At 47.0% G+C, this 27,335-nt stretch overlaps 2 protein-coding genes across 2 annotated transcripts in view; one reads left to right on the forward strand and one right to left on the reverse strand.

Moving 5' to 3' along the window:
• The window catches only part of LOC135369307 (uncharacterized), a 161,109-nt gene that overhangs the window by 50,865 nt on the left and 82,909 nt on the right, over window positions 1-27,335 (forward strand). The window contains exons 6-7 of the mRNA XM_064602904.1: window positions 6,906-7,017; window positions 7,432-7,494. Of these exons, the coding sequence (XP_064458974.1) occupies window positions 6,906-7,017; window positions 7,432-7,494 (175 nt within the window). The remainder of the gene's footprint in view (window positions 1-6,905; window positions 7,018-7,431; window positions 7,495-27,335) is intronic.
• Window positions 8,455-10,933, reverse strand: LOC135369090 (BEN domain-containing protein 5-like). Its single transcript, XM_064602752.1, has 8 exons — window positions 10,741-10,933; window positions 10,559-10,674; window positions 10,377-10,487; window positions 10,110-10,317; window positions 9,221-9,319; window positions 9,102-9,139; window positions 8,659-8,878; window positions 8,455-8,576 (listed from the first exon to the last, which is right to left on the reverse strand). The coding sequence occupies exons 1-8, from the start codon at window positions 10,931-10,933 to the stop codon at window positions 8,455-8,457; spliced, it is 1,107 nt and encodes a 368-aa protein (XP_064458822.1).

The raw sequence follows: 27,335 nt of genomic DNA on the forward strand, positions 1-27,335 counted from the left end.
TCCTATCACCCCTCAGTGTATCCGATACAACGAAACCTCGGTGTTCCGACACATGCGAGTTGACAACAGAACGCTTGCGCTGGTAAAACAGAACCTTGTACAACTCCCGTACAGACTTAAACTTGACATCCGGATCGGAATCTGGAAGCATTTCAATGAGCCTGACGACATTCCCGTAATATGCCGACATGAGCTCCGATCGTGGCTTTGTATGATCTAAAGATACTCCGAAAACTCTTGCCCGTGTGCCCAACCAGTACTGAGCCAAAGGTCTACCAATCTGGTTCTCCTCCTCCAACACTCTGAGGATATGTGAAATTCCTAGTGATACACATTTTACTGTGAAATTCGCAATTTCAAACCCACCACACTCCGACTGGCGCCTGGACAACCTCTCTTTTCACTCGTTCCGGCCTTCCTTCGCAGAATACGGACATCATTGTGCGCGTCAGGACCTTCACTATTTTCTTTGGTGGGGGAACACACGTTCAACAATACCACATTTTAGATACTTTAAAAGCTATAAAACCCCCGTGCCGGGGAACAAGTCAAAAGACGACACAGCACACAGGCACAGACTGACGAACAATTTTTTAAACACGGGCTTTATCGCTTTTAAAGTATGCTGCACCGAACAGCCCAATTTTTAACCATTTACATTTTAGATGCATCTTACTGGAAATGATTTTTTTTTTTTAAATCCAGATACGTTAGCTCTTCATCTTCATGCTCTAGTCGCATGACCTACAGTTCTTTGGATATTCTCTTCCATGTTTCATTAGATGCTCCTTCAGCGGTGAAGTCAATTCCCAAAAATTTGGCACTCTTCACGACGGGAACCCCCGCTACTTCTCGTTGCGCTAGAGATCCGCCAATGGCAAGCACTGAAGATTTTAATCTATTCACTTTTGCTCCCGACGCTAGGCCAAAATCTGACACGAGGCGAAGCGCTTCTTCCACGCACGCCGATTTAATGGTACAAAGCGTAAGGTCATCCGCGTACGCGAAACAAGTCGGGAAAAATTGACTACCTGGTATTGGTGGTCTCTCGACACTATATGCCAGCTGTCTCAAAAACGGCTCGAAAGCAAGCACATAGAAAAGCGGCGACAGTGGACATCCTTGTCTTACTCCGGAGCGCACGTCAAATAACTCACTAAGAATGCCATTAACTTCTATAGTCCTCTTAGCTCCAGCATACAGCAGCTGCACAAAGCGTAGAAATGTAATGTAATGTGAATTTATTTCCACAAAGAAAAATTGTGGTGGAAACTGTGAAAAAAAAAAGTCACTATAGTGACGTGAGGGACTCACAGCTCCCAGCGACATACAATTGGCAATGGTGATACACTGCATAACATATTAGCCGGTCAAAAAAAAAGAAAAGACAAATGTAAGTCAGTATAAAACATCACCATAGCTACAGAAACCAAAATAAAGTCAGTTCTACACCACACAAAAGTACACATGAAAGAACAAAAAACCGTATTCTTGACACCTTTACCCCTGCTATTGATCATTGATAACTACTGGTCAAAACAAATTACTACAGAAATCACAAATGCATGTACGGGACACATTTAAAGGATTGAAAGGGCATTCATTTAATAACTGCGGCAAGCGATGACTGACCCGATGTTCCCCGTAATTCGTCCTACAACTGGGAATGTTCCACTGCTGATGAGCGCGGGAAGCGTAGTGACGTGAAAGCGCTGTGAGATCGAACATTGACAAGACACCAACCAGTGATTTCTTTACAGCCAATTTATAATAACAGAGAAGTCTGTACTTATTCAGATTGTGTATGGGAACCAAACCGTTCCTTTCGAAACGACCAGTTGTTGTGTGGCAATAAGGGAGGCGGTCCAGAATTCGTATGAATCTTTTTTTGCAGGCTAAATAACCTATCCAGATTCGTACTTGTTGTGGTATCCCATACCAAAAAGCAATAATTGAAGTGTGCATATACGAGTGCATAGCAAAGCATCATGACAGTTGCCCTTGACGTATAACTGCGATATTTGAATAAAAAGCAAAAGGCACGAGATGCATTGGTGTGTACATTACCTATGTGCAACGACCAAGAAAGGTTCGAGGTAAAGGTCACTCCAAGAATTCTGACACTATCAACAATGCTGATGACTGAGTTACTGAGCAATAGATTAATTGTGGATGTCACAGGTTTATTTTTAGCAGGAAAGAAGATGGCTTTGGTCTTATTGGCATTAATTCTCAAGCGATTTACATCGGCCCATGACTTGATTTTTTGAAGTACATGGTTAGCGACTGCAATTAGTATGTCAGGGTGGCAGCCGGAGAAGAGAAGACTAGTGTCATCAGCATAAATGATAAAGTCAGCCTCCTTAGCTAAATAGCTCTGGGAAACCCATTTTCGCCAGGACAAAAACAAAAATCTATTATTAACACGGTCAAAAGCTTTCTCCTGGTCGAAACTGACCATTAGACATGGCAGCTTCTTTGTGTGAGCATAAAGACACACATCCCTCAACGCACTCAGGTGACTATGAACATGTCTCTCTGGGACAGAACATGCTTGAACGGGCGAAACCAGACACCGCATGACTTTCGTTAGCCTTAGCTGCAACGCTTTCGCCAATATCTTGTAGTCTGAATTTAGCAGCGTCACCGGGCGCCAGGGCTTCACATCTGTGCGATGAGCATCATCCTTACACAGCACCGTCACCATGGAACATTGACGTCTCCCCGAGACGCACAGTTAGTGCCGACCCAATCGTGTCACTTCCCTACGCAGGGCTGACGAGTCCCAAGTAGGACGAAACTGTTGTACTCCGCTGTGAGTGCACGATCAAATTGTAAACATATGCTCAACGTGCAGCCATAGAGCTTTAGCAATTTTTCCTTTGTATATGCACTAGCTGGCTTGCACTGCAGTCTCCACAGGAGGCTCCGTCACCGTGTAACATTCATGTCTCGCCGAGACACCACACCAGCACGCCGTTTTCAGAAGAAATCGGCAATCAGAAGACCCAGGTTCGATTCCTGGCGTCAGCGCCTCTTTTCCCTGAGTTGCTGCATTTGTTGATTTCTGGGCGTTGAGGCTTACGTGTTTGTTTCGTCCCTAAGTGTGGTCTGCCTCGGCCAAATCTCGTTGTTTACGTCGTTTACAAATCGCCCTGGCCGTGTATGAATGAGAGAGAGAGTGAGTGAGTGAGAAAGATGTAAGAGTGAATGGGAATAGCGTGGTTGGTTGTCCCCCCCCCCCCCCCCCGTACTTGAGGCACACAATGGCTCATGGGAAAACTGCGTGCTGGTGTGGTGTAGTGGTAGCATATCTGACCGGAAATCAGAAGAACCAGGTTCGAAACAACAACAACAACTTTATTTTCGGCCTTGGAGAGTGGGGAGTTTCATCGCAACAGGCGATACTCTACCCCAGTGCTTGGTGGAATGGGGGGAATAAAATAACGAGCCCCTTTACAATAACGATCGAAGTCCGATGGTGTCCAGAAATGTCAGAAGACCTTTGAGCGCAGAGCGTTGCTGGGCTGTTTGCGGCTCGTCAGCTCTGGGTGGCTGCGCATCGTTCGGAGTTGGCAAACCAGGGGACTTAATCGCTTCATCATCGTTACGGTCGTTACAAGCCAGGTTCGATTCCTGGCGTCACTGCCTCTTTTCCCTGAGTTGTTGCATTCCATAGAAGGAGACACACCGTTAGTGCCGACCCAAGATCGTGGCACTTTCCTACGCCAGGCTGACGAGTCCCAAGTAGGACGAAACAGCTGTACTCGGCTAGGAGTGGGAGTGCACGATCAAATTGTAAACATATGCTGAACGTGCAGCCTGAGAGCTTTAGCAATTTTTCCTTTATATATGCACTTGGCTGGCTTGCACTGCAGTCTCCAGAGGAGGCGCCGTCACCGTGTAACATTCATGTCTCGCCGAGACGCACCGTTAGTGCCGACCCAAGATCGTGGCACTTTCCTACGCCAGGCTGACGAGTCCCAAGTAGGACGAAACAGCTGTACTCGGCTAGGAGTGGGAGTGCACGATCAAATTGTAAACATATGCTGAACGTGCAGCCTGAGAGCTTTAGCAATTTTTCCTTTATATATGCACTTGGCTGGCTTGCACTGCAGTCTCCAGAGGAGGCGCCGTCACCGTGTAACATTCATGTCTCGCCGAGACGCACCGTTAGTGCCGACCCAAGATCGTGGCACTTTCCTACGCCAGGCTGACGAGTCCCAAGTAGGACGAAACAGCTGTACTCGGCTAGGAGTGGGAGTGCACGATCAAATTGTAAACATATGCTGAACGTGCAGCCTGAGAGCTTTAGCAATTTTTCCTTTATATATGCACTTGGCTGGCTTGCACTGCAGTCTCCAGAGGAGGCGCCGTCACCGTGTAACATTCATGTCTCGCCGAGACGCACCGTTAGTGCCGACCCAAGATCGTGGCACTTTCCTACGCCAGGCTGACGAGTCCCAAGTAGGACGAAACAGCTGTACTCGGCTAGGAGTGGGAGTGCACGATCAAATTGTAAACATATGCTGAACGTGCAGCCTGAGAGCTTTAGCAATTTTTCCTTTATATATGCACTTGGCTGGCTTGCACTGCAGTCTCCAGAGGAGGCGCCGTCACCGTGTAACATTCATGTCTCGCCGAGACGCACCGTTAGTGCCGACCCAAGATCGTGGCACTTTCCTACGCCAGGCTGACGAGTCCCAAGTAGGACGAAACAGCTGTACTCGGCTAGGAGTGGGAGTGCACGATCAAATTGTAAACATATGCTGAACGTGCAGCCTGAGAGCTTTAGCAATTTTTCCTTTATATATGCACTTGGCTGGCTTGCACTGCAGTCTCCAGAGGAGGCGCCGTCACCGTGTAACATTCATGTCTCGCCGAGACGCACCGTTAGTGCCGACCCAAGATCGTGGCACTTTCCTACGCCAGGCTGACGAGTCCGGAGTAGGACGAAACAGCTGTACTCGGCTGGGAGTGCACGAACAAATTGTAAACATATGCTCAACAGGTAGAAACGGCCACGAAATTTTACAAAAGTTCAAAAAAAAAAAAAAGACGCGGAAACAGATTTTAGGGAACTTACAAACACCAGTTTATTCCATAGGGAGACGTTAAAAAGTAAAATGGGCAAGGGGTCGACTTTTCGACAGTGGCACTGTCTTCGTCAGGACAAAACCACTGCCGAACCGTCGACCCCTTGCCCATTTTACTTTTTAACGTCTCCCTATGTAATGAACTACTGTTTGTAACTTCCCTTGTAACGACCGTAACGATGATGAAGCGATTAAGTCCCCTGGTTTGCCAACTCCGAACGATGCGCAGCCACCCAGAGCTGACGAGCCGCATAAACACGGCGAAACACGTGTCCTCTGGTGCTGTCGAATCGTTCGATGACTACCTGTTTCTCTGCGTGCAGCCATAGAAGCCATCTTAACTGTAATTTTGAATTTCAAACACGTCTAGTGTCATTTACTTGTTTCTTTAATGGCTTTTTTTCCTCATTATATATATATATATTAGTGTAAGGAAAAAAACGCGGACAAAATATTATAGGGAAGGTAGGAACACTAGTTTATTTCATATGCAGAAATTAAAAGGGAAATGAAAAAGTGTCCACGTTTCGACAGTGGTACTGTCTTCGTCACGACAGGGCTCCTACCGTTTAGTGTAACTCTTTAGTTTACTGACCACCGGCAACTTGACGTCATCTATTTTTTACCGATGTATCTTAAACTACATATAGCACAGTAAAGTAAAAAATTAAAGTATATAATAAAAAGATGAAAAAAGTGCTGGTGAGGGAAAATAAAAATCCTGGATGTGTAAAAACAGCCTTACTTGTTTCACATAAGGCTGTGTTCTTCTATACTTTTGTTTCATTAGTTGGTTGCTTTACATGAATGTTCATAGGTTGAACTTATGTTTGTCCCCTTCGTATTTTCGCTATCTTTTGGGGGCTCCTATCATTCACAATGAATTAAAACAAGGGATAGCGATAGTGACTGCTGCATATTCTCACGATGAATTATGAAGTTGGTAGGGCTGCTGATCCATATGTTAATACTGTATAGTAAAGTGCTCTGACAATGGTAGCGATGGTACACTAACAATACATGTTGAGTTACGATCACGTTTTCTGAAAAGCAAGGCTATCCTCTGCGACAATAGCAAACTGTTGAAAATAATAAACAATAGCAAACTGAGGCGGTGAATGGTCATATCACGTGGTCACCTTATCTACAGGGTTATTCTAGCAAACGTTACACATTTCGATCGCACTGTGAACATAGAAGACTAGGTTTGACCCATCCCTAACACTGCAGATTTATAGCCATTTATCTGAAGTTTCATTCGAAATTTTTGTAAGCACTATGGTTCACGTAGAAAGAAAATTAAAAATAAACCAAAATCTCGCCCCGTGCAATTTCAATGGCCTATCTCACACAAACACCGCCACTTTTTCTGGTGTCTGCTTCACATTCGCATCACTTCACACAGGTAGCGCTGTCTACAATGATGTGACATGCCGATTCTGACGTTATGCACCAACCCTCCTGTTCCAGTCTTGTTCTGTATGCTGGTGTCACCTGTGTGTGGTGAAATGAAACTAAAGTGCACACAGCAGAACGTGGCGGCTTTTGAGTGAGATAGGCCATAGAAATGCATAGAGTGAAAGATTGCTCGATTTTTAATTTTTCTTCTCCAGGACCATAATGCTCACAAAAAATTCCAACAAAACTTCGGACAAATGGCTACCAGTCTGCAAAGTTTAGTGTTGGATAAACCCTGTCTTCTATTTTTATGATGCCATCAAAATGTATAACTTTTGCGAGACTAACCCTGTATGTGTGCACGTGTTGGGATGAACATTGTATTAACTGGTTTTTCATGCATCGTTGCAGTGTACTCCCCAGACGAGTCCAGAATTTGCACTCGGGACAAATACATTGTGCTCACTGATCAGGCCTTTAGTTACTCCGCATGGGATGACCTTACAGAGATGCTGAGAAGGAAGTGAGTACTGAAACCAATCTCGCGAACATATTATTTCGACCTTGTATATATGAAAAGTGAACAGAGAACCAGTACATTTTTCCACACAGTCATGGCCACTTAACATTCAGCTATTAGCATTGAGGCTCGTGGCATTGGAGTATGGAGATGTTTTTCGAATGTGCACATGTATTGAGCAATTTTCTGCGTAATGCTGCATCCAAAAGCGCGATTTCATTTGCCATTTTAGTTTATATTGCCTTCCTAGAAACAGATTTTGCAGTAAACCACATAATGGTCTTCCTGTTGAATACCAGATTTGTCGGAACTCGAAAGTGTCGCACTTGTACATTTTGGGAGAAAAGGGTAAACAAGTATAAACCCTAACGTGTTTATTTGCTGAAGGGGCAGTTCACTTGATGCTTTGCACTTCAGGATGGGAGTTGCAGACCTCTATACTTCCGGGAATGTTTGCCTCCGATTTCGGAACGCATACAGGTGAGCCATGCCGGCAGGTTAGGATACAGCCAGCCCTGTCTCGACTAACCTTTCACACAACACGTACTGAACAAAAACAAGGACATGCCCAGAGGGAATCGGTGGTTGTCAAGCTGTAATATGAAGCTGTAAGAACGTCTGCACGAAGCAACTAATGCACATCAACCGCAATTCTTTTTCGATGTGGATTGTCATGGATCGCCATATTCGATTAGTTGTTCCAGTTGCATGACAGGATGTCGGTGGTGTGGCGTTCAGATTTATTATTCATAGCCATCGGTGGCCGGGGGTTTTTTCAGCATTTGTGTACTACTACACGTGGAGCAAGCTGTAATTGTGTGAGACTTAGTGTGGTAAGCACTACTGCGCTTGTCCCCTTGCTGTGGTGATCATGTGCGATGTGATATTGATTAATACACAAATCGCGATTTGCCGTCTGTGACGTAAGCCCTCAGCTTGGATCCGTATACTTGCACACCATGAGTTACACACAAGATACGATCAACAAATCATGCAGTCCACTGGTTATCTCTTTTTCTGTTTGCTTTTAATTTGAAAGTTATTAAAAGCAGCAAGATGACAATGATTTGTAGTAGTAGCGTAACTTCGTACAGCCATTCACTCGGTCACATTGAGGCGGCGTAAATACAAATAAGCTACCCAGTCAGAAATATCCAAATGGAATCCAAACGGTTCCAGCTCAAATGGGTTATGGCCATTTATCCAGTTGCAAATGGTTCCAGCTGGAACCAGCTGAAGCTTCCAGCAAATGGTTCCAGATGGAACCAGCTGACGCTTCCTACAGATGGTTCCAGGTGGAACTGGTAGCTCACTGCTACCTTGACTGTGCCGTAGTTCTACAGCTCAGTCTTTACAGCAGTGATGTACCAGTTACAGCTGAGACCCCATTCAGAACCCTGCCCATGGACTGCAAAGCACAGAACTTATCCAGAGCAACATTTATTTTGATTTTTTTTCCTGCCGGACGAGATCCTGAATTTTTTCTGACAGGACCCTCGTGAGATTCTTGACCACACTGTCTGTTGGTATCCCCTTCTTGTCACCCCAGTGGCGCAGGGCCTCTACAAAGAAAGCAAAAAGTCCAGAGCGATGTTCGTTTGACGGCTGAGATTACCTGCAATGGCAAGACATGGCATAGATTACCTGTAACGATATCTACTTTCTCTGGTGTTAAGGGCTGCTTCGGCTCCATCCCCGAATGCCGCTGCTTTGGAGGCAGCTGTCCACTCACGGACCGTGTCATGAGGACCTCTCGTCCCCACACTGCTTGTGCGATGTCTTTGGCAGCAACTGTGGGCTTTTTGTCTGCAAAAATTTTTCCAGCAGCAACTCTGTTGATGACAATGCCCCTGGACAGATGAAACTGTAAAGAAAGTAACGGAAGAAGTGCAAGGGCGCAGGCGAGCTGGTACATGATAATACGAAGGGAACCCAGAGACAGGGGAAAGAAAACACGAAACACACACGTGTGTTTCGTGTTTTCTTTCCCCTGTCTCAGGGTTCCCTTCGTATTATCTGTAAAGAAAGGCTAACTATTGTGTCGGAACAACAAACAAGGTCAAGGACTCAAAAAGTGTCACACTTACAGATCCATCTTCAGTGTAGCTGAAATCCTTGTATGTACCTGTGAACAGTCAGAAAGAAAAAGTGAAGTAAATAAGCAGCAGCCAAGTGGATGCAAGGAATGTGGAATTCTGGAACATACCTTGAGGTACACATGCCAGAGGGGTTTCTGCCAACACCTGGCTCCCACTAGCTCCTGCGGAAGCGCAGACATCTTGCTTCTGTGCTTGCCCTCTGTCGCCTTAGAACAAAAAATGGTTGTCCACACCTCGGAGTGCAAACAGGTAAAAGAGAAGGCCCGAAGAAATCTCTTACCCGAGTAGATAAGTGTGGGGGAACGTTGCCCTTGTGCCAGCAAAGAGTCTGCTCTGTCATCTTGACAGGGGGTAGCTAGTTTTAAATAGTCATGATATGCAAATTCAATATCATTATTTGCAGCCTGTGCAGGAGTGTTGTCCACGTGCTCATAGCAGCTCCACAGCATCATATTCACAAGGTGCCGCTATTTTTATGTATGGTCATGCAAAAAAGGAAAAACTGAACATCACCACACTGCAGCCATACCTGGGGGTGGGAATCTCTCAGCATCAGCTGCAATAGAATTCCGGTACTTAGGGACACTGCACCTGAGCTATACGCATGCAGACAAACGAAATGTTGAAGATGGACACCTGTTCGGGTTGATGGCATATCTGGAGGTTCTGTACTCAGAGCATCAACTGCAACAGAAGCTTTTCCATTGATGTAGATCCCTGGTAAGACTATATGTATACTCGTACATAACAAGAAGAAAATTGACGAGACCACGAGATGTGGTAAAAGCAAAAAAATACGGATTAACTGATTGGAAGCATTAATAAAAAAAATTTAGGTTATATGTGGACTAGCGAAATAGAGAGACCTGGTACCTGCTGGTGTTTCCAGCGTATCTCTGGATGCAGACCCAGGCGCATCAACTGCAATGTAAATCTTTTATCGTAGTGTACACCACTGATAGCCCATATGCAAATGAGATTCAAACCGGATCATACCTGACAGCATACGTGATTCTAGGCACCGCTGCAGTGACCTGACTTCTTCCCTCAGGAAAAGTATTTCCTCTCTCATGTCACGTTGCTGTCGCGTGAGCCTTTTGTTCTTCTCTTTCAATGCGAGAACTTCGGTTGATGAAACTAGGTAGTCATCACTCACATCAGACTCAGTCGACGACTTCCTTGACCGTGTCTTCTTTTTCTGCCACTGATACGAAAGCTCGAAATGTTTACCGCTAACACTAAACGTGTCTAACAACTTCTAACCTTTTTAGAAGATTCTTTGCTGGTCGAGGCTCCCTTGGTCCCCAGACGCTCTTCTAATATAGCGTCGTAGTCTTCCTTCTTTGCCTTGCCCTCGTGCTTTCGTTTCTGCGCCTTTCGTTTCCGATAAACACGTGAAAGTGTCGCTCTCAACTTCCAGCATAACATAACATAACATAACATACTTGCTTTGTGTTCTTCTTTGCATTTGTACTTTCGTCGTTGCGACTTTCATCGGTCCACAATTTTGGACGGGGTACCCTTTTGGTCGCTCGCACATCCTCGAGTTTTTCCTCTGTTTCTACAAACCAGCGTTGAATATCACATATCATGGCGAAAGGGAACACAGCACATGATCAGCACTTACCTGCCAACATCAAAATCTGGACAGGATAGTACCCACTATTTTCGGTATTCTTGTCATCGCACCAATACGCCCGGTACAACCTTCGGCTGTCAAAGTCTTTCTCGTCCACTGGCTCGAAGTCCGCGATTGTAGAAGCCCGAATAATGTGCAGTTTATTGTCCTGATCCTCAACAAAGCGAACTAAAGCATACATTTTGATGTACACGCAATGACAGCTCGATCAAAGCACCTACGATACAAAACCGCAACTAGAACTCCCGCCAACGGCCTCAAAGGGAGAACGCGCGCGTGCTCCTCCGCGCTCTTCACTTCGCGGTGCAATCACGTGAGCAGATCCCGCAGCTAGAAAATTACCAAATAAATTAATAACAACATGCTTGTGAGCATACCAATTATTATATAGTATATATTCTACAGCACACTAAAGCGTCTGCAATTAATCCAGTGCGGAGATGAATATTTTCGGAACAAATAATGTCTGCGAGACGCACAGGCCGGCACTTAATGGCGGGTATGCGCAGCGTTTGGATTGTGTGCGCGCACATCCTTTGGTGCTGAGTGCCGTTAGCTCACGATGAAGCGCCGCAAGGTGTATTTAGACCCACAAGTCCCTGGGCATGCATGTGAAATGCCGAGGAGGACAAGGCTCCGATACGACGCGCTTGAAACACGACGTGCTGGGTCATCGTCCAGTGGCGATTTTTTCTGTCTCCTTCCGGACACCTCAGTGATACCTCCCCCTCTCGATACTAGCCAGGAGGTTGTTACCGAAGCCACGAGAACCGACGGATCTAATGATCAAGAGCGAGAGAGTGACCCAACTGTTAACGATGAAAGTAATTTGGGTGACATGACCAACGGCCACAGGGTATTTTCCGTGGACGATGTAGTCACACTTGTTTTGGACTTTGCTGTTAAGTTTGGATTGTCTTGGGCTGCAATTGAAGCATTGATGAAGCTACAGAGCTACCTACTGCAGAGAGATGACCTTCCTGACACACAGTACCTCTTCCGGAAACATTGTGGTGTTGCAGAAAGTGACGCTACCTTCACATTCTACTGTAGTGAATGCAGCACAGTTTTGACTCAGAGTGATGGGGCACTAAGCGCCAGAAAAGGAGTAAAAGCTAGATGCTCGATCTGTGGTACGTTCTACACCGGCGACCAGCTGACCGCTGACGGGAACTTCTTTGTCACCTTGCCATTTGAGCAACAGTTCAGAGCACTTCTGTCATCGGAAGCTGTTGCCACGTCACTGCTATCGGCTTTGGAAAGCCTCTCGATCGAGGCGGAGCCCAGCCACCTGGCAGATCTCACTGATGGGCAACTATACCGACAGCAGCGGGCAAAGCTGAAATGTTCAAAACATGACATCACGCTGACCCTAAATTCAGACGGCAGTCCAGTTTTTCAGTCCTCTAGCTATTCCATATGGCCTGTACAAGTAATTATCAATGAGCTTCCACCATGCTTGCGATGGAAGAGCGTAATAGTCTCCATGCTTTGGTATGGAAAGTCCAAGCCAGACATGGTCATACTGCTCCAGAGCTTCACAACTGAAATGAAGAAGCTTTCCGAGACTACTGTTGAATGGTCGACTTCAGGGAGAACAATGCGATCAAAGGTAGAATTAAAATATTTCTTAAAGCTGAAAGTTCACTTTTTCTAAAATCACTGTTTCTTCCGAAATGCAGATTTACTGCGTGGCAGGAACTGCAGATGCACCTGCCCGGTCCGCAATGCTCAACACTAAGCAGTATAATGGATACTATGGCTGTGGATGGTGCCTTCATCCTGGTGTAAATATTGAAGGTATGAGCAGTGCAGGGAGTGTCGCAGGGAAATTGTGAATTTCGCTTCTATTAATCAGGAATAGTGAAGTTCCCTCCGCTGCCTGTTCCAGTTCTAGAACGGACAGAAGACGGCATGATACAGGACATGGTGGAGGCCGCACAAAGTGGACAAGCAGTGAATGGCGTGAAAGGGCCTTCGCCGCTGATTAATCTTCCGGGATTTCACATTGTGTGGAGCTTCACACCCGACTTCATGCATTGCGTTTTGCTCGGTGTGTCACGTGCTGTAGTGGATATGTGGTTGGAGGATGTTGGGGAGCCATATTATATCGGCCTTCCCATGCAGGTCAGTGACATTGACAAAAGGATCTTGAATTTTAAACTACCTTCAATGTTCACCCGGCTACCTAGGTCTATTACGTTGAGGAAACACTGGAAGGCTGTAGAGTGGGAAACGTGGCTTCTGTACCTAAGTCTCCCGTGCCTGCAAGGGATCTTGTCCGAAGAATATCATGAGCACCTCGGCCTGCTAGTTGAAGGCATTTTTCTCCTCCTCCAAAGACGCATCACAGATGCATGCATCAAAAGAAGCGAAGAATGCTTGACACAATTTGTCAAAGGTGTCAAACAGCTGTACCATGAGAAACATGTGACAAATAATGTCCACCAGCTTCTGCACTTGCCAAAGTCTGCATTCCAGGGTCCTCTCTGGGCCCACTCCTGTTTTCCCTTCGAATCCAACATGGGCACCCTCAAAGACCTGGTTACAAGTGGGAACGGGGTGCCATTGCAGATTATTTCAAGAATAATCTTGCGCAGCAACCTTAACAGCATGAAAAGTATGGCAAGTGCCTATGTGCTTAGTTTTCTGGATGATGGTGTAGGTGCTAGAGGTGAGGTTGCACTTATCGGGGCTAAAAAGCTGGCAAACGAAGAACTTTCTGCATTTGTGCTTCACGAAAGTGGGGAGACCAGTACCGGTCCAGTCTTTGAATATGGGAGAATGAAAGTTAAGGGGCTGATGTATCACAGTGAGCAATACACGCGACCGACAAGATCTGACGGTACCTTTATAAAGCTGCAGGGTACAGACTATGCTAAGATCCAGCACATAGTGTCTTTTCAAACTATAAATGGACAAAGAAAAGTGTACATAGTTTCCTTGAACTTTCAGTTATCTGTGCCGTACGTTGCCAAGCACATAAAGAAAGCTCATGGTATGCCTCCAAAAAGGGTTCTCCAGGTCACTGGGCATGAGGAACCGTGTGTCTGGCTCCAACAGAGGAACATGTTTTATGTTGCTAGTGTTGTAAATAAATTTGATTCATTGTAGAGATCATGACCACTCTGTCACAGGTGTATAACATCCATTACTATCAGTGATGGGCAAAGTACCTCAAAATTGTACTTAAAGTAAAGTATGAGGTATGTGGCATCATTAGTACTTCAAGTACAGCACAAAGTACCCAATTCCAAATGTACTTCAAGTAAAGTACAAAGTACTAGGCAAAGTACTTCAAGTATTCATCAAGTACATTGCAAATTTAATTTGTATCACTTTGCATTTCACTGTTTAGTACCTGTGTTTTGCTTTTTTAGCAAAACTTTATCGAGCATTCTTGACAAATGCTCTAATGCCATAAAGTGTAGGTGAAGTGCTAACCCGTGAATATGAACTTGATCAGTTGACATAATTTGCAGTTTCATGTAGAGAGGTAATCAGTCAGCTGTGCTGTGATTATGTATTATACCGTGACTGATCCAAGATCACCAGCCTAGTGAGGTGTTCCGCTACTAATCTTCTGCTATAACAGGCTAAGAAATTTCAAGGGAAAAAATACAAGCCAACGGAGATTACATATTTCTGGGCATTCCATGCTGCTTTTTGAAATACAACACGTTTAAAAAAAGACTATGAAGAAAGTAAATAAGGATGAAGCACAATGTAACCATCATTTGTATACGACTGTGATCTGCAGCAATGTAATCCATGTGACCAATTAAAAAAATGCAAAATGTAAAAATGAAAGCTTGTGTGTCTTTCAGAGTGTTCATCATGTCATGCAATCACACATAGTGCGTTAAATTAATTATTAATTGCTAATGAAGGAAACAATATAAAAAGCATAGAACCCTGCCTTGGGAGAACTGAAATGACAACTGACCAAGTCATTGTGCTGCCGGCTGCGGTGTCATAATGTGTGCGTGTCTTTGCATTCCATTCATTTTACATAATCGTAGAAGCGTTGATACTTTTTAACAGTTCAAGTCTCTCAACAATAAATTTGCTTCAATAAATATGCTCCTTAACAGCACAAAAATCCTTTTTGGTAAAATGTCAGACTGGGACTCTTGGTACTGCATCCCACTAAAAGCGCTCAAATGACGGCAAGACGACGAAAACACACAAATAGCGCTATCTGTGTGTTTTCGTTTTCTTGTTCTCATTTTAGCGCGCTTAGTAGGGTGCATTTTTTATACTCTTTTGTGATTTTTTTTTGTCTGGAGTCCAAGTTTGGGTGAGTACTTGATGGAAAAGTACTCGGAAAACACTACTTGAAATACGGTACAAGGTACACGATTTGAAATATACTTAAAGTGAAGTTCAAGTATACAGAAATGTGCTTAAAGTACTATACTTGAGTACTTGGTAGTTCAAGTACTGCCCATCACTGATTTCTATATAGTATGTAAGCATCTACTCAAATGCGCCCTTGTGCTGTTCTTGGGAACAAATAAAATATTATTATTCAGCATGATTTTGCTCCCGCAGGTATGCCCAACTTTTAATTAGGTACAGCTTAGACCTCTCACAAATGGTTTGCCCTCTGCTGGTTCCAGTACATTCCTTCCCAAATGGTCCTCCTCCCAGCTGGTACCAGCTGGTTCCTGCCTTAAATGGTTTGCTATCAGTTGGTTCCAGCTTGTACCTTTTTAACTGGATTTACTATCAGCTGGTTCCAGCTGGAACCATTCTAACTGGATTTACTATCAGCTGGAACCATTCTAACTGGATTTGCTATCCCAAAGGGAACCAGTTGGGCACTAAATGGATCCAGTACAAGCCATTTGGTATCTTGCTGGTTCCATTAAGGGCATTTTTGCCTGGGTATATGAATGCCAGTAGTAGCTAGTAAATACTGTCGTCATGAAAACGATCAATCGAACACATCAAGCCCAGATACAAGATATACTGAAGTTAAGCAACAACGATCATATCTTGTGATACTAATCAAAACTTCTAACAAGATAACGAAATACTGTGCCATAATACATTCCTGAAAGGCAAGGTGCAACGGTGCAGAGACCACGCAAGTAGTAGAACGTCAGACTGTACAAGAACATCCTTTTTCTAATCCAATAGAAGCCTATTCTAATCTAATTCCAAGCCAAAATCCAGTTCTAATCCAATACAATCCCGTTCTAATCCAACACAATCCAATTCTAATTCAACACAAGCCAATAGACCTGTACCTGTTTGTAAACAAATGACGTCATAATGTTTGACAGCGCCACGAGTTTAATAGAGTTGAACTACGTTCAAAGCTAGTGGCGAACAAGGTTGCGCCTGAAAGCCACCATCTTGAGGGGATGGCGATGGTCTCTGTAAGGGACGCGACCTTCAGTCCCACTTTCGTTCAGCGAACAGTTGCTCATTCGTGGAACCCAGCTTACCCCTTCCGAAATCTTGGTTTCGGTCTTTCTACCAATGTCATGATGACGTTTGTCGGGTAGAGGTTTATTTCAAGCCATTTGATTGGTCACCTTTAGCTCCGGCTACTTCACGTTAATTGGCCCATGCTAAGCCATTGATCGCTGATTGGTCGACCGTAGCCCCGCCTCTTTTTCTAATCCAATTCTAAGCCAAAATCCAGTTTTAATCCAATAAAATGCAGTTCGAACCCAATAGAATCCAATTTCAATCCACTACAAGCCAATCAAAAGCTATCTGATCGGTTGCCTTTAGCTCCGGCCACTTCACGTTGATTAGCCCATGCTAAGCTTACTGATCGCTGATTGGTCGATCGTAGCTTCGCCCCTTTATGCTAATGAGCTGGATTGGCTCTGTCCTTTCACGTTGATTGGTCCACGCCAAACCACTCCTACGGTACGGTCGATCAATGATTGGTCGACCGTAGCTCCACCCATTTATGCTAATGAGCTGGCTTGGCTCCATGGGTCGAGCCTCTTTATGCTAATGAGTGGGCTTCTGCATACTGATTGGCCCATTCCAAAACCATTGATCGATGATTGGCTGGCTTAGCTCTGTGTGCGCCTTTATGCGAATAAGCTGGCATGGCTTCACCCTCCTCAGGATGATTGGTGCATGCCAAGCCCGCGGCTCTGCCACCTGATTGGTCATCTCTAAGCCTACTGATTGCAGATTGGCTCCGCACATGTTCTACATTTATAAGCTATCTGATTGGTCGAGACCAACCAGGTGACGCGCTCAGTAGCAGCTCTACTGCGACTTTATCTCAGACAGACAGGAAAAAATACATTTCGACGTGTATTGAGTACATGTTTGAGAAAAAGCATGGCGGTCTTGGAGAGATTCCTGTGATGCTGGGCCATAGGTCGGCATTTTTTTAAGAACTCATTCAACATCACATCATGGTCAGTTTTCTGCAAGAATTACATTCACATCACATCACCGTCATAAACCATCACATTACAAGCCCGTAACTCAACTTCAACTTCAGAGTTCATCACTTCATAACCCATCATTCAACTTCAACTTCAGAATTCATCACATCATAACCCATCGTTCAACTTCAACTTCAGAACCCATCACCTCACATCATTCAACTTCAACTTCAGAATGCATCACATCATAATCCATCATTAAACTTCAGAACCCATCATCGACTTCAACTTAAGAAACCAGCACCAACTTCAGAGCCCATCCTCAGAATTAAACCTCAGATCTCATCGCGGTTTTGAAGTTGAATTCTAGGATGGCTTCTGAAGTCGGTGATGGATTTTGAAGTTGAAGTTTCTGATGGGGTTTTGAAGTTGAATTCCTATGATGGGTTCTGTAGTCGGTGATGGATTTTGAAGTTGAATTCCTATGATGGGTGCTGAAGTCGGTGATGGGTTTTGAAGTTGAACTCCAACAAAGGCCTACGTGGGGTGTGCGCGGCTGCAGGATTATGACGCTAGCGTCCTGCTCGCCTGTGTTTGCGTGGGTTTCCTGGTAGTGGCGGCAAAAGCGTAAGCGATGGAGGGGTATGCTGTTTGGAGGATGCGGTCAGCCTGCACTCGGTTGGACTTGGAAGCAGGTTTTACCAATGACAAAGGAAAGGGAGGGATGCCATGTTTGACCTCCGCTGTCGCATGTGAATGGCGGAAGGTGTGTTGCTTGCGCGGTAGGGTTGTTGCACAGTGTTGCGCCCGTTGTTGACAGGTAAGTGAGCACATAGAACATTGCGCGTTCATATGGCTTCGGGTGACCGTTGACGGGGTTTTGAAGTTGAATACCAACGAACGCCTACGTTGGTGTGCCAGGCTGCCTGCTGCTGGAGGATTACGAAGTTGGCGCCTTCCTCGCCCCTGTTAGCGTGGATTTTCTGGTGGTGACGGCGAAAGCGTAAGCGGAGGAGGGGTATGCTGTTTGGAGGGTGCGGTCGCCGTACTCTGGGTTGGGCTTGGAAGCAGGGTGCACCAAGAAAGGAGGAAAGGGAGGGATGCAGCGTTTGACTTCCGCTGTCGCATGTGAACAGCGACGGGAGGTATGTTGCTTACGCGGTAGGGTTGTTGCACAATGTTGCGCCCGTTGTTGACAGGTAAGTGAGTGCATAACACATTGCAGGTTCATGCGGCTTCGTACAACATCCTTGCCTGCCCGCACACTGAACGTTCATTTGACTTCGTACGGCCGCCGTGTCTGCCCGTACATTGCACGTTCATGTGGCTTCTTTTTCACTCGTGGCGCGGGGGTATTAGCTTCGGCATTGGAATACATTGTGGCCTGCCACTCACTATTACATGAGTTCTTGTGACATGATGCTTACTGATCCTGGAAATAGCCGTCATGAACGAATTCAGTGTGACCATCTTCGCTGGACATATGTTTTTACTCTAATTCTTTCATGCAATACACAACTCCAGTGGTCTATCCGGGATCCCAAGCAGGGGGCGTAGTCATTATTGCAGCTACGTGATAACAGCTTTGCACGTATGATTACCGACATGTCATTACAGCTGAAACAGCAAGCCCACTTTTTTGCAGGGGGTGTCGCCAAACTTTTTTCTTTGGGGTGGGGGGTATCACAGGGATGTAGGAGGGTCTGGATAAATTACTGACACCAAAAACCAAGAATCTGTCCTCGTAAAAGTGTAACCCATTGTATTCTTTTTCCTCCGAGGACCGCCGTCCATCTGAACTATTGCGACACATGCAGGGGCTGCTTGACAAGCGAGCCCTGTCCTTCGATGCCAGTCTCCTCAAACAACTCTTCCTGCAGCGCTTACCAACAACCGTGCAGATGATCCTAGCGTCTGCGTCGACTCTGCCATTGCAAGTGCTTGCGGATCTTGCAGACAAGATCATGGAGGTTTCCCATCCATCCACCTCAGCCATGCTCGCCCCGCCGCCCTTGCCTTCAGCTGTTTCCCTCGCGGCGTCTTCACCATCCGCCCATTCCGGCTAACTTCTCCGCCTGGCGACTCCATCGCCCAGTTGCGCGAAGATTTTGGACGCCTATCCGCCACGATAGCGTCTGCCCTGTCATCGTGTGCACCTTCCAACACAGACCCCGTGTTGCCCAGTCGTCGCCGACGCGATCGTCCGCGCTCCGCGTCTCGCTCCCCCAGTCGACGCCGTTCACCACGTCGGCCTCTGCAAGGCGAGCCCACCGCCCCTTGCTGGTACCACCAGCGGTACGGCTCCGAGGCCCGTCGGTGCACGCGACCCTGTACTTGGACGGAAAACTTGCCCGGGGACCGTTAGCGGCTGCGACTGTCTCCACCACGCCTAGCAGCCGACTGTTCTACGTTGTTGACCGGCCCTCAAAGACGCGCTTCCTCGTTGACACCGGCGCCGAAGTGAGCGTGCTTCCCGCTTCAGGAAGTGACAAGCGTCGTTCAGCCATGTTCCATCTTACAGCTGTCAACAACACCGGCATTCCCGTCTTCCGACAGCTATCGGCCACCCTCGATCTGGGCCTTCGCAGACCGTTCCCACGGCTTTTTCTTGTGGCCGGTGTCCGCCAAGCCATCCTGGGCGCCGACTTCTTACACCATTTCGGCTTATCTGTGGACGTCGCTCGCAAGCGCCTGGTAGATACCTCCACCCATCTGTCAGTTCAGGCTCGCTCCGTTCATTCTGCGAGCCCTCTCAGCGGCATCTCCATCTCTGCCCTCCACTCGCCATACGCTGCCGTCCTCAAGGACTTCCCAAGTCTCACACAACCACAAGATTGGTCGCGCCCAGTCGCACACGATGTCGTGCACCACATACAGACCACTGGAGCACCTGTTTTCGCCCGGGCACGTCAGCTAGCTCCGGAGAGGCTCAATATTGCAAAAGCGGAATTTGAGCACATGCTGTTCATCGGTGTAGCCAGACCTTCCTCCAGCAATTGGTCCTCTGCTTTGCACATGGTGCCCAAAAAGACCGGCGACTGGCGCACCTGCGGTGGTTACCGTGCACTGAACCTTGTTACTGTGCCTGACCGTTACCCGCTCCCGCGGTTGCAAGACTTCATAGTCATCCTCCACGGCACTACGCTCTACAGTAAAATCGACCTGATGAAAGTATACCACTAGATCTCTGTCGCCCCTGAAGACATCAAGAAAACAGCAAGTACGACTCCGTTTGGGCTGTACGAGTTTCCGCGGATGCCATTTGGTCTCCGCAATGCGGCAAAAACGTTTCAACGTTTTATAGACGGCGTCATCAGGGGCCTCCCCTTCGTCTTCGCATACATTGACGACTTGCTTGTGACCAGCTCGTCTCCAGAAGAGCACGAACATCATCTCCGCCTGATCTTCTCATGCCTGGCCGCTCACGGCATTGTTGTCAATGTACAAAAATGCGAATTCGGCATGTCATCCACAGAGTTCCTTGGGCACAAAGTCTCCCCGGAGGGCATAACACTGCTTCCCTCCAAGGTCGTGGCTATCTCCAACTTTCCCCAGCCCCAATCTATCTGGCAACTTCGGCGCTTCCTCGGCCTCATCAATTTCTACCGGCACTTCCTTCCGCACTGCGCAGAAACCCTGCGCCCCCTTGAAGCTCTTCTCACTCAGTCGAGCCGAGCTGCAAAGAAGTTGCTGTGGAATTCTGACGTCGAATCGAGTTTCCTCAAGATCAAGGCCGATCTCGCTGCTTGCTCTCTGCTTTGCCATCCCCGGCATGGCGTGCCGGCCACACTCATGGTTGACGCCTCTGGTATAGCCGTCGGCGCGGTGCTGCAGCAGCAGATTGGCACAGCATGGTGCCCCATTGCCTGCTTCTCCAAAGCCCTGAAACCTACCGAACAGCGCTACAGCACTTTTGGCCGAGAGTTGCTGGCCGCATCCCTCGCGGTCAGGCATTTCTGTTTCTTTCTGGAAGGTCGCGCTTTCTCCATCCTAACTGACCACAAGCCCTTGACCTACGCTTTCCACTCTGCCAACAGCCGGTATTCCCCAAGGGAGATTCGACAGCTCGCCTATCTAGCTGAAATGTGCACAGATATCATGCACGTACCGGGAGAAGGAAACGCTCCAGCCAACGCCGTAAGTCGAGTCGCCGCCCTATCTACCACCACGGAGCGCTTTTCGCACGAAGCTCTCGCTTCTGCCCAACTCCACGATGAAGAGCTGAAGCGCTTGCACAGCGCTAACACCACCTCCCTCAAGCTGAAAAACCTCCCCATTCCTAGCACTTCTGTTACCATATGTTGCGACAAGTAGTCTCCCCAACCTAGGCCTTTCGTCCCTGTCACGTGTCGCCGGGCCGTCCTCTCTTCTCTCCACAACTTGGCGCACCTGGCATTCGGGCAACTCAGAAGCTTGTTGCGGACCGCTTCGTGTGGCCTTCGATCAACCGAGACGTCCGCGCCTGGGTTCGCTCCTGTCACCGCTGCCAGCGTGCGAAGGTTCACCGCCACACCTCCACCCCCCTCGGGAAGTTCCAGCCTCCTGACGCGCGTTTCGACAACGTCCATCTTGATATAGTCGGCCCTCTCCCACCATCTGATGGCTGTCGACCGCTTCACGCGTTGGCCCGAGGCCACGCCGATGGCAGACGCCACCGCTGAGACAGTCGCCAAAACCGTCGTCGCTTCATGGGTCTCTCGGTTTGGCGTGCCGTCCCAGGTCACTACGGACCGGGGCCCACAGTTCGAGAGCCGTTATTCCAGGGCCTCACCGACATCCTCGGGAAAACTCGCGTCCACACGACATCCTATCACCCTGCATCCAACGGCCTCGTAGAGCGGCTTCATCGCCACTTGAAGGCCGCTCTCGTCGCCCATGAAGATCGGGCACATTGGGTACGCCACCTGCCTTTGGCGCTCCTCCGACGCTCCGCGCTCCTCCTCTGGCCGTCAAGACCGACATCGGGTGCAGTGCGGCTGACCTTGTGGGGTTCTCGCCGAAGAATGAGGACAGACTACAACAGCCGTTGTCGGTGGGCGAAAGAAGAATGTTTAATTCCTGCGTGAGGCAAGACTACAAAAGCCGTTGTCGGTGGGCGAAAGAAGAATGTTTAATTCCTGCGTGAGGCAAGAGCGCGTGGCGTGGGCGGATTGTAGTGTCGTTGTTGTCGTCGCAAAACAACCTTGTGTATGGCTGTGCTCTGCGTCTTCCAGCCGATTTCTTCGTGGTCTTTGGTTGGTCGTGGTTTGGTCTACTGGTTTCTGGCTGGTCCCAGTCTCAACTGGTACCAGTTGGCCCAACCCTTTATGTAAATCCCTTCACAAGGGTCTTTAAAGTAAACAAATGAAATGTCGTAGTTGGAGCTTTTTTATGCATATTTTAAAACAGTGACTGCAAAAAATGTGTCAGACACTGTTACAAAGGTTGCCATCTGTATCAGATGAATCATGATTTTTCCTAGAAGCCCAATAATATATGATGCTGCATCACATATGCTATTTTGGAACAACCTCTGCAGACATATTATGAAGATCTTATCAGAGTGCCACAATAAACTATATGAACCACATTTCATGTTACATCATCTTTGACTATAACATGTCTATTTGAGCAGCCTAAGACACAAAGCTTGGTTCCTCAAGGTCTACATCCTACTCGAACTGGGTGCGCACTTTGCACACAAAAGGAAGATTGAGGTTTTCTATAGGTAACTTACGTAATCAGCACTTCTGGAGGACTGAGAGCAGGAACCGGATGTCACACACTGGGTAACCTGCATAACAGTCTGATTTACTTCCACATAACGACCATCAAAATACTTGAGGTGCTTAAACAATACTATTTGGGTGCTATCAGACAGTAAGAGTTCGAACAACACTTACGACATACTGACTGAATGGGCGGACAAAGGGATGCGTCAGAACAGGATTGGATTTGTGTCTGTGGTGGAATTGAGAGCCCAATGTAATTCTTATCAGGCAGAGCAGGCTGGTGAGATGGTGATCATGGTGACCATGAGATGGTGATGAGCACAATGGTTTATCCAGAATCCCAAGCATGGATGGATGTTGAAAAAAGTTGGGGGAGAGGGGAGTCATTATTATAGTTACATCATTACCGACATGTGTCTACAGCTGAAACTTCAAGGGCACCCCCTGTAGGGGGTACTTCCGACTAGTATCTTGGGTACTTAAAGCATGCAGTAGTTAGTATGGGAAAGGCTTTGCGTATCCTGTTCACTGCGAAGACTGGTATAACGATTCTCTTGTTTTTTTCCCAGTTTGTGCAACACCCATCTCATGAACTGTTGGTATGTAGTGTATCTATTTCCTGTATGACACACAAGCTTTGAGCAAAGCTAAAGCTAGTAGGATGCCGAGTATTAATTCAGCTGCACTCTTTCTGAATAAGTGACGAACAATAACGAAAAGTTCAGAATAACTATTTTGTGTTGAAATCAACCAGCATGATTGTGCATGAGACACGCTTCTTACTTGTGAACATGAGCGCTAGGCTCGTGCTGCCCTTGAAGTTCTAAATATGCTACTCTAAGAGCAGCTCCTTGCAACATAAGCACTCGACTTCTCTCGGCATTATTATGCATGAACCACTCTGGTCCCTTTACACGGCGCCGTCACACACGAAATTTACACAAACTGTTAGTGGGCTTCATCATGATGGATGCTGAAAGCTCATCTAACTCTCTGTCATTGGAACTTTGCATGCTGAAGTCGATTCGCGGCTCAACATTTCAAAAGAAAGGCCTTCAAACTCTGCTGCATGTAGCAGGTTCCTCTCAGCTGCTGAAAGGTAGCTGAAAAGCTGACTTGGCTACCCTGCTGTGCTTCCACGTCCATATTGAGAAAGCGCCCAGCAATACGGACGTTGCGGAAACCACCCGAACTTCCGGTGTGGACCTTCCAGGAACAAACGTCGCGGGCGTTTGACGTCATACACATGGGAAAAGGACTGCGTAATAGCTAGAGTTTTGCGCTGATCGCACGAGTTGAGGGCAGAAATCGACACCGCTTTTCGGCTCCTTGTTTGGAATAGTTCGCGGCTCCGCGGAGGCGAAACGTTTAAGTTGTAACTTGGAGGCATCATGTAGGTTCGTTATCCATACAAACAAAGACACTGACCAGGTTCAGGTCAGAGACCCTTTAAGATCGAATTGGTTGGATTCAGGTTTCGGTTTGGGTTCCGAATAGACAAGTTCCAGAGGAGGAGGATGATAGTGAGCGCTCTTGAGCAAGTAATTGAGGGCTTCCAGTATTTTCCCCACTTTTATATTGTCCAAATCGTTGGATTTCTTCACCTATTTCTATTCTATGAGCCATGACCAATATCGCTCGGCCGGCGACTCCCGCCACGAGACTGACAGAAGCAGTATAAGTATGGGAATGAGACCACCTTGTTGTCCCCTAATATATTTCTTGCTCAGGGCACTTATGAAATGATTCGTAAGCGAGGAAGCAGATGATTTTTTTGTGTTTTTTCAGGTATTTCATGAAGCTTTGTCGAAAGTGGGATATTCCCGCGTAGAATGTTCAGACAGATTTCTGAAAGGATTCGAATGCCTTCGCAGCTGAGCTCTTTAAGTAACTCTGCATGGTGTGCTGGCTTGCTGGTGGCCAATACTTTCAGGAGCGTGAAACGTCTTCTAAGATCGGTCATTTCGCGGGCGCAGACAGGGACTGCCGCTCGTGCTGTAAAATACCCGTTCGCAGGCTACAGGCCGAAGGTGTTTCCGGGAGAAGATCTACAACTAATAACCGTGCGCTTTCTTCGTTGCCTGGTTGTATGCGTCGAGGAAATAGGAGAGCCCCTGTTTTCCGAATACTTGACATCCAAAGGTTTCGATCTGTTGTACTGACCGAGCGTTCCGGAACAATACAATACAATTGGCGTTCAAGGATATCATTCGAGATCAGACATTGTGATAGAACAAGGCTTGTGTGATTAGGATCCCGGACGCATTCTTATGGTGGCTACCACGCACAAACAGCGACTCTGCCTCCGGTAAAACCTCCTTTTTCATAATTTGATCGTCCATAATTATGAGAGTGGGATAATGCTCATCCCAGTCGGTGGGTATCCTGTCCATAAACTTCACGCTGTCGAAATCTTTTTCTCATCCAGCTGCATGCTTGCCACATACATACTTACTGTCTTGCCACACATGGACGCGCCAGAGATGAAAATTCGAGCGGGGTGCTGGAACTGCCTGCGCATCATAGAATAACATCAGGAGACAGTGTGGCGAGGTGTAATGCATCGTTATTTTCATCCATAACCCCTAGCACGATTGGTGATCCTCTCCAGGACTCTTATTTCTTCCTGACAGAGTTCCTTAAGCTCGTGCAGTGATTGCTTCCACTAAGCCGATACGTACTTGTCCAAGTTCTCACGTATGATGCCTCGCAACTTGTTTGTGGTGAAACAGGAGCGCGATATGTGGCAGCACATCTCGACGAAGTTCTCTTGCTCGTGTGGTGTGGCAAAGTGGAACCATGTAGAGTTGATGCATCTGAGTTGTGCAATCTGGTGGCACTCTAACGAGGTAAGTTTGGACATCTGAGATAGGGCCGTAGTGGAGCTGCTGCCGAGAGCACCATCTGATGGGTCTCAACCAATCAGATGGCTTATAAGTGCAGAGCCAATATATGGTCAGTAGGCTTAGAATTGACCAATCAGGTGGCAGTGCCGCAGGCTTAACATGCACCAATCATCGTGAGGAGGGTGGAGCCGTGCCAGCTCTCCACCAGCTCTCCAGCAAGGGTGGAGCCACGCCAGGCACAAAGGCACTGAGCTAAGCCAGTCAATCATCGATCAGTGGGTTTCGAATAGGTCAATCAGCGTGAAGGGCCCACTCGTTAGCATAAAGAGGCACGACCAGTGGAGCCAAGCCAGCTCATTAGCATAAAGGGGCAGAGCTACGGTCGACCAATCATCGGCCGGGGGCTTGGCGTGTACCAATCAACATGAAGGGGAGGAGCCAAGCCAGCTCTTTAGCGTCAAGGAGCGGAGCTACGATCGTACAAGCAGCGATCAGTAGGCTTACATGGGCCAATCAACATTAAGTGGGCGGAGCTAAAAGTAACCAATCAGATGGCTTGGTACTGACTTGTGTTGGATTAAAATTGGATTGTGTTGAATTAGAACTGGAGCGTGTTAGATTAGAATTGGATTAGAATAGGCTTCTATTGGATTAGAAAAAAATGTGTTCTTATACAGTATGACGTCCTACTACTCAGGCATGTATATATTATCGCACCACGCGTACTATAATAATGTTATCTTGTCCTCTGGAGGGCATTACGTGCAAGAGCAAGGCCGCAAACAAATAAGTTTCACCCGTACTCTACTAGACTAAACAACATAGGAGGACAAACTAAAAAATTAGGAGAGGCTGTGCCTGGAAATGGTAGTGCCATGAATGGTTTGTGGTGGCGATGGTGAGAGGGCCCGCTGTTGTTGGCCTCACAGATGTGGGCATCGTCACGACTGTCGCCTAGGGGCATGGACATGGAAAGCTATTTTGATTGTGATATCAAGACCATGGAGCTCCACAAAGCAACATCATTCACTTAGGACACGCAGCCTTGAATCACAAGCTTGAGGAAGATCATAAGCAGCGAGCAAGTACAGGACTTTTGCATGTGCCGAATTGTTGTTGACGTTGCCTTCTACTGGTTGACTACAAGTCAAAATGCCCAGAAATTGCTCTTTTCTCATCAACGACTATGCCGTGAACCATGGAGCACATCAAGTGCATGTTTGGAACACACAGAACACATAGCATCATCATGTTTGATTACGGTCCCCAGTTCCCTTCGAGGGTGTTCAAAGCCACTGCCAATCCCTAAGGTTTCCACTATGTGACAAGGAGTCTGTCTTACCCCGAAGTGAATGAAGGGGCTGAGCCAAACGGTTGGGCAAACGGTGAAGCGACTGCTGGTAAAACAGGAAAACCTGTACCTGGCATTCTTAGCGTCCAGGAACATGCCTGGGAACACCGGGTACAGCCCAGCAGAAATATTCTGGTGCTACCATAAACGTTTTGTCGAAAGGTGTTGGATGAAGAGGATGTTTCAAAGATGGGGGCAGCAGAAATGGAATATCAAAGCCTTCACTAGAACAGAAGATACCGTACCATACTTCTCACAGATTTGAAACAATACGACGCACTCTGGGTAAAGGGCTCTGGAACGAAGG

Source organism: Ornithodoros turicata, chromosome 9, assembly GCF_037126465.1.
Source record: "Ornithodoros turicata isolate Travis chromosome 9, ASM3712646v1, whole genome shotgun sequence".
In the NCBI taxonomy this organism is placed as follows: Eukaryota; Metazoa; Arthropoda; class Arachnida; order Ixodida; family Argasidae; genus Ornithodoros; species Ornithodoros turicata.